The sequence below is a fragment of the Tetrao urogallus genome, assembly GCF_951394365.1.
Source record: "Tetrao urogallus genome assembly, chromosome: 2".
Classification (NCBI taxonomy): domain Eukaryota; kingdom Metazoa; phylum Chordata; class Aves; order Galliformes; family Phasianidae; genus Tetrao; species Tetrao urogallus.
The window spans coordinates 8,192,324-8,210,822 of NC_136814.1; the positions used below are offsets into that span (position 1 = coordinate 8,192,324).

At 44.2% G+C, this 18,499-nt stretch overlaps 1 protein-coding gene across 1 annotated transcript in view; it reads right to left on the bottom strand.

Moving 5' to 3' along the window:
- EHBP1 (EH domain binding protein 1) overlaps positions 1–18,499 on the bottom strand; it is a gene marked incomplete at both ends in the record, with an annotated part of 202,604 nt that overhangs the window by 38,129 nt on the left and 145,976 nt on the right. The window contains one exon of the mRNA XM_079532785.1: positions 5,305–5,452. Coding sequence (XP_079388911.1) covers positions 5,305–5,452 — 148 coding nt within the window. The remainder of the gene's footprint in view (positions 1–5,304; positions 5,453–18,499) is intronic.

Sequence of the window (18,499 nt, forward strand, 5' to 3'; positions counted from 1 at the left end):
AGCAGTGGTTCTAAAGAGGATCTAACACTGCCTCAAAGTGCATCAGCATCTTTTTCTCATGTGGGAACACGACCCGAAGTCCCTCGTGATGGTGCTGGAAAATCCAAAGGTGGTCTGGTCAAGGTGCTCCTTGCTGGGCTAAGAACAGCCAAAGGGCACAGACCATTGGAAGAGGTGGCAGAGAAAGGGAGAGGGACATTGCAGCAGCACCTCAACCCTGGATGCCTTCCAAAGCACCCCAAGGAGCCAGCGAGCAAGGTCAGCTCACAACGAGCAGGCAACCCAACAGGGTGCTGGACGTGTCAGAACAGCCTCAGCTGATGACTGTTGGTAACTGAGTGCCTATATTAGATTATATAATCTTTTTTTTTTTTTTTTTAATTTAAATTTGATACAGCAAGATGAAATCAGAGGCATTGCCTTCGACACCACAATTTTAGGAGAACACCAGTTCCTAATGGCAGATAATGACCTGACCTACTATTTAATTTAAGGTTGGCAGGTTGACTGAATATCATTGTCAGAACACTGACACTGTATAAGGAACTGCCAATTAAAAACATTCTTTTCAAGGAATTTCAGAAGTTTTCAAATACCTTTCAAAACTGACAATGTTTCTTTGTTTTAAACTACTCTGTTTTTTGGGTTTTTTCCCCCTCAAGGTCCCATGTTCTTCGAGCGTATTAAAGAAGTAAATGTGTTTGGGAAGCATGCTACAATAAGATTCTGCAATTATAAATGTTAAAAGAAACAACATGACAAAAATAACAGACACCTTCTAAGGAAAGAGCAAATTACTAGCGTGAAAAACTTAAAGCAGTTGGTCTAGAAGCAGGGCACAGAATTAGAAGACTGTGCAAGAATTGCTTCCTTGAAAAATAAGTCAGTAGAGATCCTAGAAAGACAACAAACCTTTACCAAGTTGAGAAATATTGAAAAGAAAAGAAGAATTAAAGATAAGCAATTTAGCCAACAACTAAACAGCACTGAGCATTATCTACAGACCATGGACCGCGATGACTGACACAGAGTAAAATAAGAATAGTTTGGAACCATATGGAAAAGCCAGAATAGTAGAAGAGAAGCCATCAATGTGTAGAGGAATTACAACAGACAAAATGAAGAAGGAACAATTTCCTTTGTGAGACAAAAGCATTGCTGGGAGTTGGACTGCATCTGTGGGAAAAGGATCTGTACGTTTCCTTTGCTGCTGTGAGAGCAGTACTTGCTGTTAGGGAAGAAGACATCTCCAGCCTCCAGCATTTTCTCTGAGAAATCTTTCAAGCTTTCCTAGAGATTTAGAATTCAGATATTTAATTACTTTACTTTCAAGTACAAAATTCACTTAAATTTATGGGATGTGACAGGAGCATCCGAACAGTAACAAAGGAAGAAAGGTGGGGGAATGGAAGAAAGGTAGAGTTGAAACACTGCTTAAGGTGTACAAGAAATCAGGTGCTGGAACAAGAAAGAACAGCAGGGACTGCCAACAGATAGAAATGCTGCCTGTTAAAGACATTAAACTGAGGAGTTAACTCTGGTTTACAAGTTGGAGATCAAGTTTGGTGCAAGACTGGGCTGCCATGTACATTCCCTTCAAATCACTGCCTCAAAAATAGCATCTCTGATGTACCTTGAAAACTTGCGGTATCAAAGTGCAATGCAACACCAGCTGGCTCACGTGGTGAGTTTTGGAACTGCAGTCCACTCTTCCAGTTCTTAATTCTATTTTTTAATAAAACTTTCTTTTTTTTTCTGTCTCACTACACACTTGGATGCTTCTTTTTCTCTCTTCTTCTGTTTCTGCCCTTCTAATGCCTCTCTGCCTTTCCATTCTTCTGTCCACCTTCTTATCCCCTCCCCGTTTGCCTATTTTGGGTGCTTTTTCAGTCAGCCCTCCTGCTGCCTCTCCTTCCCTGCCCACTGGCCACCCTTCCTCACCCACACACCATTGCAAAGGAAAGCTGGGACACACTGAGAGGAAAGAAAACACTGCCCCAATCCCAAAGGGGAGATGGGCGTCCCGCTGCTCACAGACAGTACCTAGATAAGATGCCAATTCCTTTGCCCCACTGCTGCTGGGAGGAGGGAGGATATTCGGATCCCTATCTCAGCATTGTCCCTGGCCCCACCTCAAGGCATCTGCTTATCAGCCGGAAGCTAGCAGGACATGTAATAAATCTGAAGGTGCCACCCCACACCCTCTGGCTGTTGGCAGAAAGAAGTATTTTGTCTCATGTGCCAAAAAACCTACTGAAAATAACTGGGTTCCGCAGCAAAGGATGATGCTTATCCAGGAAAGTTTGTGCTTGCCATAGGCATCTCATTTTCACAGACCACGAATAAAAAAAAGCCTTTTAACTGAGAATGTAGTACCAGTCCCAAAACAGAAAGCTCTCAATAAGCACACAGAAACACTGTTCAGATTTGCACCAACAGCCAGCAAGAAGTTAGTCTTTAAAACCTCCAAAATCCCAAAACTATACCTTTTTAATTTTTTTTTTTTCTTTTTTTCTGGAAGAACTGAATTAAGAGAAAGGAAATCGATGTGCTACATTTCCTTTCTGTAAGTTAAATGTAGCAATCAATGCAAAAAAAGAGATTAATGAAACATAATGGATGAGACAGCTTGGAAGACATATTACTATAAGCTTATCATGGGTACTGTACAGGGAATACAGGACCACAGAGAAAAAGAACTGCTACGTGTGGATGCAATTAGGAGTAGTATTCAGAATCCAGTCACAAAAAGGAGACTATGTCTATTAAATCCTTATTTTTGCTGGAAATCAAGTTAAAAAAAACCTGAAATCAGAAGCAATTTTAATTTATCTGGTTTATAAAATGTTGATGTCATTTCCTAGAACTGCTCAATTTCAGAAGAATTAATTTCTGGCATAAGGGATGCAGTGTGGCACCTGGAATTACCAACAGAGTGGCAGAAGCGTGCAGAAGATGCACTGTCTCATCTTCTAATAACACTGGAACTCTCCAAGAGCTTATGCAATCCACATATAAATATACCAAATCTGTGCCCTGTTCCTGCAGCTGGCTGGGAATACATAAACTCTGATCAGCATACAGCAGCACCAGCTGTACAGCCTGCTGTACTGTGCATCATCTAGCAAAGATGGGCAACACACTGCTCAAACAGGTCTGCATAACATCTGGAAATGCCTTGCAGGTGTACCTGGGTGCTGCAGGAAGGAGAGCTTGCGTTTGCATGCATGCAGCTGCACAGATGTACCCCAGAGGGATGGAACCTGGCTCTAAAATCACACGTATGCTCTGGGACAATGGCATTAGGTAAAGGGTATCCGTCAGGATTGAGTGCTGCACCGAGTTGTCCTGGTAACAAAATGCCAGGCTACTTAAGAAATATTACAGCACATGTATTAGAGAAAAGAGAGAAACACATAAAAGAGATCAAATCCATGTGAAGCCAGTGATGTCAGAAGTTTTTTTAGGGTTTCTGTTAACCTGGATCAATAACTTGAATCCTAGCCAACACAGACAGAGAAAATACCCTTGCTTGAATGAGAGATGACCACTTCCAGGCCATTTGCATGAGGACTAAGAGTAAAAGCTTCAGAAGAGCAAAAATTCAAAGGAAAATATGAACAGGGAAAGCTACCTCCCAGAAAGATGCATACCAGGATATTACCTGGCAACACTTCAAGTGAGCTACCGCAACAAAGCAGGGCAAGTACCACCCAGCTGAGCACTTGGGATGCATGCAGAAAGTGTCCCTTACCTGGAGGGGAAGGACGGAGGAGCAGATGTGTAACTGCACAAAAGTAACTGAACGAGAGAGGCTGTGCATGCTCCTTCCCTGGAGGTGTTCAAGGCCAGGTTGGATGGGGCCCTGGACAACCTGGTCTAGTATTACAAATGGAGGTTGGTGGCCCTGCCTGTGGCATGGGGGTTGGAACTTGATGATCCTTGTGGTCCCTCCCAACACAAGCCATTCTACGATTCTGTGATGGGGAGTCAGAAATAGAGAAGAGGGATGAAGATCATGGCCTATATGATACCCAGGTGTTGTCCCATCTCGCTCCCGCAGCCTGTTCAGCTCAGTGGGCAGCTCTGCGCTGTCGCTGATCACTGCTGGGTTTGGCCCACTTGGCTGAATTTTCCCAATAAATTGGTTGGAACTGGAAAAATCCTGCAATGGAAAAAACTACTCATCTCTCTTCTCCTCTTCCCCTTTTCAGTAGGTTGCAGTTTCTTTCATGTGAGGAAACTTTGAGAAGGCATTTTTGTTGGTTCGTAACAAAGTCTTACCTCCTCCCCATCGAGAATTTAATTTAATTTCCCCACTTATCACTAAAAAGGAATTGTGTTGATTTATGGGGCAAAGGGAAGAAAACCGAAGACAGAGAGACAACACAACTGCTTTTTTCTCTGGTATTAAATGGAACAGAAGCAAAGGATTTAGGGTGCAATATGAATATATTTAAATATGTATGCATATAAAGCATTTGAAAAATTTTTGTTGTTGAACCTACATGGACTATAAAAGCGGACCCAAAATTTGCTGACACCTTGGCTTACAATTGCATGTGAGTACGAGAAACACAACTTCTCCTTAGAACATGTAGGAAACACTGAAAGAACAAGAAGCTTGTACTGAAATGTGTGTTCAGTACCCATTTGAGTTTGAGTGACACTGCATTACTCCAGCTCGTAGCACTGGCAGGTATCTGAATTTTAATGACATTTCAAAGTCAGTTTAATAACATTATAGCAATATTACAACTCAAAACCTGTAAAGGAGAGTGGTATGTCAAAAGACTGCCATTTAAAATTAAAAGGTTGTTGTCCCCCACCTCCCACAGACCTCCCTTAAAATTTTCTTCCAAAGCAGTCTTTTGAACACATCTGATACAAAATAAAGTCTCTTAAAGTACTTCTGATGTCATTTTTCCCAAATGATATGCCTGCGTTCCTACAAAAGCTACATACTGAAGAGATGTTAAGCAATAATCATGGAATAATCATGGAATGCTACTAAAACTATAGGCAATAACGCATCTGTACAAATGGGCCATTATATGATGAGCTACGTGTTCACAGAACACTTTTTCTTCCATTCACATACCTGCTTTTCTTTTAATTGTTGGGAATTAAATGCCACAACCCTGACTCAGGTCGCATATCTGCGGCCACTCTGTTGATACGTGCACCTGATGAACAACAATTACCTACACAAGGTTTCAAAGCGTGAATAAAAGTGACACCCAAAAAGGTCTTCTCTGGCTTCTAGGTTGCCATGGGGATAAGATACAAAGTTCCTTAGCTCACCTCCAGATGCCTTTGACCTTTCTTTCAACTTTTCTGCAGCCATTTCGGTGTAGCTAGGAAGTTCTGACATCTTCACTCCAGATCGAGCTTCTGCTATTAGCTGACGAGCTCGCTCTCTCAGCTGCCGACGCCGCTCTTCATCTTGCTGCTAAGATATATTGAACAGTTGCCAAGTCAGTAATTGACAGAAATGCAATTTCATTCTCAATCTGATCATCATGATAGTAACTGGTTTACAGCACGGTGCTTGGCCCACATTATAAATAGGATGCTCGGTATCAGTTGGGTGTCACACCACAATTTTTAAAGACTGCTACGAATCAGATTTTTTGAAAGCGCTCCTCGAATTATTATTGCAATAGAAACCTAATTATTGACAAGTTAAAGAATTTACAAACTATGCTCTAGAAAAAGACTGACAAAAATTCTCAGCAACTTTTGTCTCAATGCAGTGACTACAGAAAGTCTCGCCGTGGCTACAGAAATGGCCTTACTGAACTGAATTGCTTGTTTGAGTAGCATTCCCTCATTGCACGGGCAGGAGAAGCCAGATGTTGCTCCTGGTTAGCCCCTCCACCAAGCTCACCTTCCAGATCTGCAGTGTGGAGAAGAATGTGACCCTCGGACTTCAACAGATACATGCTTTTAATAAAATAAAGGAATGGAAATGAATGAAAGAAAATGAACAAGAGAGCAATAGATGCCAGAGTGCAAACCATTTTGCCTCATGTTAAAACACACCATCGTTGGGGCATTTGGCCAGTAACAAAGAAAAGATCCCATGGGAATCATTTCAGGTAGCGCAGCTCTCTCAAAGCACGGAACTACTGCAGAAGCACTGCAACATTTCAGTTATACAAATGAGCCAAGTTTCGAAAGCACACTATGGTGGAAAAAATACCAGCAGGAGGATGTCTTTAAGGAAAGTAAACCTATCTCAATCTTCAAAACACTCATTTTTCAAGGTTTGGTTGGGAAAAGCCCAATAGGACTGTTCCCACTCTCTTGGCCGGCCCTTGGCTCCCAGTACAATGTGCCCATAAGTGTGTGGCCAACAGGTGGGGACAGGTCTTGCAGTGCCAGCTCAATGGGTGGCTCAAGTGCCAGTTTTGGATGCCCGGCCCGGCAGGCTGCCCACCGGCACCCCACACCTGCTAAGGGTTCTGCTAAGTGCTATTTAGTTGAAGCAATCGTTAATAAAACAAGCGCAAAATACTAATTAGGTACATTTTACCCATTTCCATGTAAATTGTTTGTTTGTAGCTATTTACTCATCATTGTTCTCGGCACAATGGAAGAAATGCAAATGAATGAATCAGAATGCAGCCCTAATGGGACTTTCTGTTTATAACCATTAGCCCAGAGGTGTGCTGTAATTCAATCCTCAAGCAGCAAGATTTAGCCTCATTAACAGCTTGCATGGGCAGGTTACAACTCATAAAACCCTACGGTAAACAAAGCGTATGGACACAGCACAATATCTCGCGCCTGAGTGACAGAACTCCGATTCCCCATCAGATGGCCGTGATTTACTCTCCTGCCCGTGTCCTTCCCCCGGCAGGCACCGCTGCGCGGCCCTGCAGCGCCATGCGCGCCGCTTTGTTTGCTTTCCCAGCCCGCAAGGCGCAGAGCAACGGTCCCACCAGCGACTGGTTCGGGAGGGGATACAGCTGGAAAGCTCCTGTGCCTCTAACAGATCCATTTGATGCCGTTTCCAGCCGGCCCGACACCTGACACAGCGCCCGCTCCGAGTCCAACCCATGCTATTCACTACTATTAATTACATCTAATTTCACGTGGAATAAAACTGCTCAATCCTCTCCGACGTGCCGTTCCTGGTATGAATGAACCCGTGGGTCCCCGGCCGGTTTGATGGCCCCATCCCCGTGTCCGGGTGCTTTGAGGCAGGGCCTCTCCTTGCACCGAGCTGCCTCCCGAATTATGGCGTGGTCATTAGCATCCCGGGGATCGCGAGCAAACACAGATTACTGCGCCTTGTGTTGGTGCTGATTAAGCCAATCATCACCAGCGGATAAGAGAAACCCAGCACATTTATGGCTTCAATTCAACCCGTGTATCTGAACCGCCGGTTACTGAGCCTGGCTTTTGGAAGAAACAATGGCATTTAGAGCAGAAAAAGTACGTAAACCACAGCAGCTCAGGTGGAGTCGCAGAACAATTACTAAAAAGCAAATCGCTAATTGCCCACCCTCGGTTTTGCGCACGAAATTGCGGGGAGATGTTCGAGCAGGGAATTCTCCCGTTTGAAAGAAACAAGGGGACGGAGGAGTTAAAAGCCCTCGGAGAGAAGCTCCGCACCAGCAAAGGAAGCTGAGCTGCAAACACGCACACAGCAGTTGTTCCCATCCCACCCCTCCCCATCCCAGTCATGCCGAAGGGACACAGAAGTTCACCCGGTCCCTCCCCGCCAATTACTTTGCAGTGGTCTAAAAACCGGCCAGGCGGATGCACAGCAAGGCAAACTTCACCATTTAAGGACAAACTCCTCAAGAATAAGTAATGTAATTCCTTGTTTCCCTCCTAGAAAAATGTGTTGGTATGCAATTTTTATATTTCACAGTTCACCGCCATCTCGGCAAGCTTTCTTCCACTGCTTCAATGGTGCTACTTTTAATTTTATCCTCCTTAGTCCTAGTAATTAAAGTGATCAGCAGTGGCATCCCAGCGGCTTTGACACAGCCACAACCCCCTAGCAGCCTTCTGCTTTTAAAGGGGCTGGGAAGAGAAAGGGCTGGAGCTTCATTTCCCCGGCACAAGAAAACCGAGCTCCTCCAATCCCCAACTTTATCCAATTGTTCTTTCGGCAGCCTTTGGATCTTAAGAATCGCCCTGGCCCGGCCGCCGTTAGGGGGTCCCTTTTGTACTCGCCGCGGACGCCGGCGCTGACACTGCTTGGGTCAGAAGCGACGCCCCGGGTTGGGAAGGTGAATTCCGACCCGAAACGCTGCTGGATGGGGTTGCAAGGAGGGGGGGAGGGGAACCCACCCTGAAAGCATCGTCCCTGAAAGCGCCCGGAATCCCGCAATCTCAAAACCAACCCAACAAACCATCACCGACCACAACCTCTGCCAGGGCTTCCACTTGGCCTCGATGAGAATGTTGGGAGGATCTGACCTGAGCTTGCACCAGCAGTCTGATGGTGAATTATCCTCTCCCCATACAAAAAAAATAAAAATCCCGTGTGCTGTGTTTACTTGGCGTTTAAAGGGGAAAATCTTCAGCTGCCCACAGACAGGGGGTTAGGCTCAGCAATACGCCCTGTATCAAAATCACAGCAGCACCATGGCAGACAGGACAGGGGTCCAAAATCACAGCACTCTGCCCTCACACTGAAGAGAAAGAACTGCCCGGCACCTTTCATCAGCAGGCAGGAAGGACGGCTCTGCTATTAGCCATTCAGAGGGAAAAAGGCTTCTGTGCTTGTCCAGAGGCAAGGATTACCAAAATGCACCTATTCAGTTCATACGGAAGATGGAATAAAAATAATAAAAAATAAAATTACACAAGCTTTAGAGGTTTGGACAGGCTGGGTTCTACCACGACCTTGATCGGCTCTTGTTTGAGTAAATAGGATTTGGGATGAAACATTAAAACTGTTTAGCTGCTCTTTTCAAACCACTGCAAACTTTTCTCATGTTGGTTTATAATATAACCAGACATGCTTGTAAATGGCCACACCTGCTCATTTCTCTGGGGATGGCCTGATCTCTGCCTCTCCTAACAAAGAAAGGACCGGGGGAAAAAAATCAGCCTTTCTTGTTGCAAAACAGAGTGGAAAGTCAAAATCTTTCTCAAGTTTGTCCCATCTGGTCAGATTAAATCTTTGAGCACCCTGGGGACCACATTTCTGTTTGGTCTCTGCTGCCGTTTCAGAACAGCTCCAAATGCGCAGGTAGCGAGCAAAATGTGCACAGCACAAACCAAACCACGCTGGGTCTGCACCTCGGTGTTCGTGGGGTTGCAGGGAGAGCTGCAGGAAAGCCACCACCATCCTGGGCATTTCCTACACAACTACCAACGGCCAGCTGCCACGAAAACATTTGCCTCAAACACTTAATACTGCAGGAAGTATGAAACCATCGTCACTGAGGAGCTCACAGCCCGCGCTGCTGGGTGATAATGAGAATAGATGCAATGAAAACAGGAGTAGCCTGAAGTCCCACACCGAAACAATCACCAACAATGTAGCTTCAGGAAAAAATGCAATTAAAACTCCAAAATCCAGCCAGCAAAACAAGGCTGTGTGTGTGCAGAGTGGGGCTGTGTGGTTGCCATGTGGAAAACAACTCCCTCAGCAGAAGTTGTTTTGAAGAAATGGTAGCCACGTAGATATCGCTTTCTTACTATCGCCTGTTTTGTTCCACAAAACACACGGCTCCCTCGGTACAGTATTTCTGGTGTCAAGAGTGCTGGCTTCAGACAAGCAACCCATTGACAATTTAATTCCTTGTGCCATTGTGAAAAGGGTAAATTCTTAGTTTACCAAAAGAAAAAAAATATATATGTATGTGGAAAAAGAAATAATAAAAGAGTGGCTGACTCAGTAAGTGTCACCTTGTGCCGCATCCAAGGCCTCTTGCTGGCTGTCTGGCTGCTCTTTTGTAGGCAACAAGGAGCTGAACGCTCTCTGGCTCCTTAGATCTGGCCCAACAAATGCACTGCCAGTCATGCACATGGATCCAGCTTAAAACCCAGGGTGCGCCTAAAAGAAGCTAGTCAAACTGGCACCTACTCATGCAGAAGGAGATAGATTTGTCATGACAGGCTGATTATTCAATGTAAAGAAACAGTTTAGCTTTTCTAATCTGGTACAAATACATCTTTCTCAGAGAAAAAAGTAAAAGGTCTAACAGTTCAAGTATTTAAAGTAAAGAAACCAACAAAAAATTGTAACGTCAAAGCGAACCATAGGTATTTGTGCTGGCGCATTCTGCAAAACAGCCCCGCAGTTCTATTCAGATAAATAAGATTTAACCCGTTTAACCCCTTCAGAGCCGCGCAGCCCCGCCGCGATCGAGGCGTTTCCATCCCAGCCTGCAGGTTGCTGCTCTGTAATTAAGGCCAACCAGCACCACCGCCCGCTACGCCCATCGCCGCCACTGCCAACGCCGGTGGCGTCACCCAAAAAGCGGGGCCGGGACCGCCCTGCGGCTGTGCACACGGGGCTGGGGTCACCGGGCTGGCGGCGGCGTTTCGCTGCCTTCCAACGCGCCGGTTCCGGGCAGAGGGAAAGAAGCCGCTTACTCATTGCAGGAGTCAACATTTGTAGGGCTCCACTTAAGGGATTTTCTCTTGTGTAAACCTGACTTTATGATTTCCAAAAAATAAAAAAGAAGTCAGGTTATGAAACAAAGCGCTCGGCGAGCGGAGCAACGTGCGGGGCAGGAGCAGCCTGGGGCTGCCCCTGGTGCGGGGAGGGCACGGGGCCGCGGGGCAAGCAGCGAGCACAGCGCCCACCTCCCCCCATCCTATTCCTGTTTTCCTGGTTCCTTCTTTTTTCTTCTTCTTTCTTTCTTTATTTATATATATATTTTTTTGAAAATGTCCTGCAAACTGCTGGCAGCTTGTTTTTAATGGAAAATACCAATCGCCTAGGATCTATACCTAGCCTTTTGCCAATAATGAGAAAACTTCACCTTCTGTCCCCAGCAATTCTTAGGAAATCTTTTGCTGTTATTCCTACAAATCCAATTACAGATTGTTGAGTAGCTAGTGGAGTAAGCTTATTGAGGAGTGTCACATCACTAAGTCGTGCGTATGTGTTTCAGTTTGTAATGTGGTCTGAGCCGCTGTAGAGGTGTCAACTTAAAATGCAAGTAAGTAGCAGAACAGGGCTAATCCCAGGCACTACTCCCCTGCAGCCAAATTGTAGCGCAATGAATGACAGTGGAAATGCAAAGATGCCACTGTGCTTATCACACACAGCCAGATGGTGGACCTGGATCAATGCACACATGCCACGATCAATGCATTTGATAAAGAATTAAGAAGAAAACTGTACATGTTATCAAAGAACTTGTACATGGCATAATTATGATTCTGCATGTGCTTACTGATGATATTGGAGACTCAGAGGCAGGTGATAATGAAACTGATAGGAAGAAATAGCTTAAAGGCTACAGCATATGGCCTCGGCACTAAGAAATCTTGTCAAATAGTTCAGAAAGCTTTTTTAACTGTTATTACAGGCTGCTCATAGTGCAAGCTGGTGGCGATGTTTTAATTTTTTTTTCTTTTTTTTTTTTAAATCTGAAATGTCAAAAAGTTACGAAAGCTGGACTTTTCAGCGCAGCTCCGAAAATAATTAAGACACTGTTGTGTTTTAAACACGGCCAAAGAAATGACGGGGAAAGTCAGCGCTCCCAACTCTTGGTGGCGGTGGATGGGCATTTTTTAAGGTGTGTAATTGTGCCTTCCCCAAATCCGTGCTGTTAGACCTTCGGGGCCGTGGCGGCGGTACAAGCAATGTATCCGGTAACAACTTGTGCTCAGCGCGCCAATTTGCACGGGTTGAGTTTGGTATTCTCTCTCATTGCGTGCACAGCACTGCCCTGTTAGCATGCGTGCTCTGCCAGCCGCACTGCAGTCACCCTGCATGTCAAAGAAGGTAATTAAAAATTTGTGGAAAATGGTATATAAAGCGCTAAAAAAAGGCGTATACGTTTATAGTGCATAAAGGGTCCCTAAAATACGAATTCTCATGCTCCAGTTGATAGATGAGCTGTCTAATCAACGCCTGGACGTAACTTAAGTGCTCTCATTAGTGTGAAGACCTTCGGGCTAAATAAGACTAAATCCCTTAAAAATTGCTTCTGCAATAGAAAAATCCCCCTTACCATTTTCCTCTGCCTAAATCATATCAATTAAAAAGGGAGAGAGGGAGGAAGGGGGGGGGGGGGGGAGAGGCATTTTCACATGACTTTGTTTTAGCTGACACTCCAAAAACTATCTCCCGAATCCAATTTAAAATGTTGCAGCGAGAAAAGTTCATTAGCAACCAGAGAAACAAAAAGCCACGCTGAGATGGGTTTCTCTTTCACTTTAAACTCGGATCTTTAATCAGCGCGAAGGCGTTCAGTGCCCATTGAATCCTTTACCTTCGCTTTTTTTTCCCTTTCCCCCCCGACCCCAAATATTTAATCAACAGTGCCTGCTGCGGTTTTCCATTTGGGTGTTATAATTTCTCAGAACGAGCCCCTGCGAGGAAGAAGCACGCATTTCACCCACTTTGTTTGCAGCGTGCCCCCCCAGCCCCGCAATTTCAATTTGTCCTGACAAACCATTGGGTATTAAACGCTAAAGGCACGCAGAGCGCATAAAGAACTGATGGCTTGATTAGCTCTTGTGGTGCGATTGAAGGAGCTGTCTCTCTCCCCGATTCTCCATTTTGAGAAACACTTTGATCTCCGTTCAAGTCAATTCATGAACATCAACTGACAAGGCTGCCTGAAACACCCCGACGGTTAGACCCGAACCCGCAGCAAACTATTTGGTTTCATTAAGGCTTCGGGAGAAGTGACCACTGACAGTCCTTTCACTCCACAGCCAACAGGCAAGTGACTATTGCAACCTGACTGTGCCCGACGCGCAGCTGAGGGCCCTCCACCTGCAGCCGGCCCCGAAGGACGACCGGCGCACCCGCTGGTTCTTGCTGGGGTCCCGCTCCGTGCAGGGGCCGCGGCACAGCTTTGCTACAGTAACCTCTTCCCTGGCTTCTCCCTTTTTCTGTAGGCGCCCTCTGCACAGAGCCCCACTTCAAAGGGCCGGGCGCTGCCGCGGGGCTGTCAGTGCGGGTCAGCAACACCGGAGCGGAAAGTGGCCGCGGTGCCGCGGCACAAAGAGCCTCCGCGGCCGGAATCAAACAGAGCCCAATTAAACTGATCATAACGTCCCAGTGAACACGAGGAAGCTCACCTGGTATTTCTGGACTTCTTGTGTGAATTCCCGACTCTGCTCGGTACTTGGTACCATAATTACCCTGACCAAAATACTGTGAAATTACTGCTCTGATCTACTAATGGCTGCAAAAAATCAGGCCGTCGTGGTTTGATGCCAAGGGGCTGTAGCGAGGTGGCGCAACGCTTTCCGACAGAGACGACAACTTCTGAAAACTCAAAAGGGAAAATTAACGGGATGTGGTTTATGTTGCCAAGGCCTGTTCATTAATTACCAATTTAATCACTGCTGGAGGCATGACATTACAAAAATCTGGCTGAAAGTTCTAATAGATTATGAAGACCACCTAAGAAGAGTGACCAAGAAATGTACAAAACAATTAATACTGTTTCACTGCTATCAAAGACACTCAGATTATTTTACATCAAGTGAAGCAAAAGAATTAGTAGCTTCACAGTGCCACCACTAGGAACTGTAAATACAATGGCACACAATTAGTAATGCACATGTGACTTTTCGTTCAAGGCATATATCCTTGGGAAAGCCAGAACATGATAAGGAGAACAAAAGAAACATTTTTAAATGAACTGAATAAAGATTTTAACTCTACCCTTGTGCATGCTGAGCAGTAAGAGAATAGGCGATGCAAAATACAGCTCTAAGTGATGGCGATATCATCCTGGGATTCACAACAGCGTGCGCTGAACATCCACGCAGAAAGCGGCCGCGGTTATTAGCGGCGGTATGAAAAGAGCATTCGAGATGCAGAGGAAGCTGGGGCTCACCTCACACACAACGGAGGGCCCCTGAAACTTCGAGACCTTCTTTTTGGGGGGCTAGTAGTTATAAATGGAGAGAAAATGCTTCGAGGTTTTGAACTCGTGCTGTTCAGATATCTGAAAGCTCAGCTGGGAAATTCTGTGTGAGCGTGCAAGTTAGCGCTGTGGCTGCAGAGCACACAGCACCTTGAAATTACACACACGGAATCAACAACTGCGCGCTCATATTTGGTGCTTAACTGGCATAAACAGATGTGAGTTATGGAAATAACACCAATAAAATCCAGCTGACAATCTCAAGCCTTCATAACTAAAACTCCAACTGCGTAACATCTGCCTCACATTATCAGAGGTTACACTCCATTCATGAAATCCCTCCCGCTATAAAAACGACAATGCATACTAATTCCTCTCAGAACTGCTTTCACTTGCGCTAATTGATTTATTTTCCCAGCTACGTCAGGGGGGTGTCCTCAGTACTACTTCTTGAAATATTACAGCTTCATAGTCAGGAAGAGCTTAAACAGACCAAATACAAAGTCAAAAGACACAGAAACCTCCTGGAAAGTCACAGAGTATTTTCAGTTTTCACGTCACGAGCAGTGGTAACTAAAACCCCTCGGATTGTTCTTGCCATCAGGCTATCTCAGCCTTAGCGTGCCATTATACAGAATAACTATCAGTTCAGTTGTGGTTTTGAAGTGTTCAGCCAGCAGATCTAACCTGCATTTAAAGAGAAGTATATTGTTAAAACAGCTATAAAACTTGGGATGCTCATGAAATGTAAATACTATATAGCATAGTCTTATCAGCTTAAACCATATTTAACCACTTCATAGTGGTATACGTACCAGACATATAAATGAACAACGGGGAATAAGTTACCAAAGCTTTGGAATTACCAAAATAATGTTCAATCTTTTTACCAATTAGATGGTAACTGCTTCTTTGCAATCTCAGGAAGATCTAGTGATCGTATCTAAGTCTGGTCACAATTATCAGCATGACAGGCTAGTCTTCTTTCAATCGATATTTTCCAATTATTATTAAAGGACCAAGGTTGCCATCTGCAAAGCCCTACACCTCAATACAGTTAGGTTAGATGTTTAATTAATAAAGACAAACTTCTCCCTCTCTCCTTCAAAACCAAAACAGGAATAACTTGGGTCGTGTTCTTTTACACAAATTAATACTATCACCTCAATTAAAGCTATTTACTTTCTAGCTAGGGAGACTGCAAACAATTCCACTGATGATCTAGATGGCTTTCCTAATGCAACAGAAGCAGGGAATTTGATTTCAGGTATAAATACAAATTACTGAATAATGTATTAAACAGTCATTTTCAAGAACCCATTAAAATATTTGGAAGAAAGAATACTTGCAGAGCTAACTTGTTTTTAAGGCATCTTTCACATTAAAACATCCTTGTTCATTGTATGCTCTGAACTTGCATTCTGTGCCATTTCTGCTAGTACTGACTACAGTTTACTTCGTGGTCACACAGTAGAGAAGGACAGTTAGCGGTTTATTTGCTCAGAGTATTGAAGATTTTTGCAGCACATGATCAATAAATCAAGCTGCTTAATAAAGGTTGTTTTTTTTTTTCTTCTGAGCACTTACTCAGGAAAAGAATCCCTTACTTTTATTTTATTGCAGCTGGAATATCCTGTATCTGTGCAAATGTATGCAATCACAATTAAAGAGTATACAAAACCATCTCATTTCAGGTTTTGTTGGTTTCTGGAGCTCTTCTAAAAAGACTTCCCTTTCCACTCAGCCACTGTGGATGCAGAAACTGCTATCATTTTGCACTCAAATATTTATGAAAATGAAAAGTAATGGGCAAAACAGATTGACACCTGAAGTAGAAAGAGCTTATTAAACACGAATTAGATACAGCCACAACAAGTCCTTTGAGGAGGCGAGTAACAAAAAGCAATACTCTGAGCAGAAAGAAACAATCTCACAGCAGAACCCCTTCCTGCTGCCCTCTGTACACAGACAGTGCCTGCATGGTTGCAGGTAACAGCTTCACATCTCCATATTCTACTACAAAAGCTGAATGCAGACCTCACTGCTCTTTCAAATCTTTTTATACATACATATATATATATATATATATGTAGGCAATGATAGCTGTCATTCAAATTGAATAAGTATGAAATAATGGTAGTAGAGGTAAGTAGAACCACATCTTTCTCTGCAGAAAGCAGGCTAGCAATAGTTGCATGTGAGCACAACAGCAGTGTCAGAACTGCTCTCTGAAAAAAACCTCTTGTTATTAGCATTCATATGGTTTTAAATACTTATTTTACAAATAGAATCCCTTACAATGCCACTGTAAAGAAAGAATTGTTATTTTCATGGGAGGCAAAAGATAGAGGAACTCCCTGTGGGTATCATTCCTACGTCCTAGAACAAATACTAGATTCTAAGAACTGAAAATCTTTGCCAAGACCATATGAAGGGCCCAGTCCTACACCTAAATTCACTAAGAAGAAATCCTTGGCTTGTGCAAAATCACAATAACTTCAGGAGTGACTGCTGGTCAGTGTCTTCAAGACAACCACAACCTCCCCCAGATGAGCTCCATCTCACATGAATGCCATGCTATACAACATCCTCTGCTAAAGCTGACTGCCTGGCAAATACCAGTTAAAAGGCTTCAACACATCATTTCAGGGATGTCAGAAGGAGGACTGCTTGGCATAATCTTAATTTTCACCCCTTTGAGAACAGAGCCTTGCTGTGGCACGACCTTTTGCTGTTCCCGATCTCACCCATCTTCAGCCTAGAGGTGAGCTCTACCCACCAGTGTCCAATACTGGTTTACTTTCACTGTTCCACACACAGGCCCATCAATAAGTCACACCATTCTTTACTATACAATATTCAGATCTTGCTTAATAGACAGAACTGTTAATTTCTTCAAGGGCTTTTCTACAGTGCTCATAATTATGGTATTTAAGTGCCTTAAAAATATTAATGGCATTCTCCTCTCCCAGCACCCTGTGGTAGCGTTATTACCCTCTTCTTTGGCTGGGAACTGAGACGGAGAGACACAGCTAACAGGATGTAACACTGAGTGCATACTCTGGGAAGTCTATTACCTGCTTTTCTCAGCATACTAAGCTTTATGCAGCCCTTTGTAAGTCTAAAGCACAGCTCCAATTGATTTCCCTGACAGACATGGAAGCTCAATACATCTGCAAATCAAACCTTCACCTCAAATGGCCATCCAAAAAGGAAGGATGCACAATTAATGACTGCTTGGAGGAAGTGTGGTTCAGAACACTCAGCAGCACTGAGGAACTCTGAGGCAAAGGCAATCTTACATTTAACTCAAGCTGTGACCTCATCCTCTTGCTCCTTGCAATCCCCGCTTTGCTTGCTGTACATCTTCCTACCAAAGGGACAGAGGTCCTCTGGACAAACTGCCTGCTCCATCACCTCAATCCTCTGAGCTAAATGAGACACAAATGCTTTGGGGAAAACAGTATGCGATCACATAATTAAAGACTGCATCATAATGCATATACACAAAGAAGGTTAATTAAAGTTGCCTGTGAATTTCTTAACTCCTAATTCCATTCTCTGTAATCATACTGACTCCACAATCATAACTATTTGAGTTTACAGAGTAAACGACAGCTGCAGTACATTTCCATTCTTTACGTGGACCAGTCATTAAAGGAGCAGAAGACAAACATTTTGCCGCTGGCCTTCACAGATATTTGCTGACAGTGCAGCTGTGCTGAGATTCAGCCTCCATGCATTCCATTCCACATTCTGGAAGTGAGGACTCCCCGCTGCAAAGACCTCTAAGCTCTACATCTCCTAGTACATCCCATTTGTCTTGGTCCCCTCTGGCTGCCAATTCACTGGGAAGGTACCACAGACCAGCTCTAGCCTCCTCACCTTTCCAGTATCTCATCCCAAGCAAGCCCTTGCTGTTAGCAACCATCACCACAAGTCTGTGCTTTAGAGCATCTGGTGGGATTAGTTATGTACACCCCAGCACTCTGTAAGTCATCATGAGAAGAGAGGAGTTAAATACAAGTGAGTAAGCTAATAAAAATGCTCTCCTGGTTAAAAGCTAAGTGACTACAGCTGTTATACAAGATTGGAAACGACAAAAACATCTCTAAAAGAGTCACCGCATGCACATCTACATCAAGAAAGCTAGAAGAGAGGCTGGGCTGTTTGTAGTTCTACCAGAGAAACGGCATCCGTAAGGGGATCAGTAAGTCTGTTAGTCTGTTCATACAGCTCTTCAGTTCACTCTTTCAGTCTCCGAAAGGCTGCATCAATTTTAAGGACATACCTATGATCCTCCCAACACGTGAACATGCTTTCAAGCAATTTCTGACCAATGTAGTCTTTTCTTCAACTTCAAATATCTGTCTACCAGTTTACAGGCAGGCAGCCTCTACACAGGGTGCATCACATACATTTTGCTGATTCAAGAGTTCCTGAGAAGCACTAAGAGAGCAGAT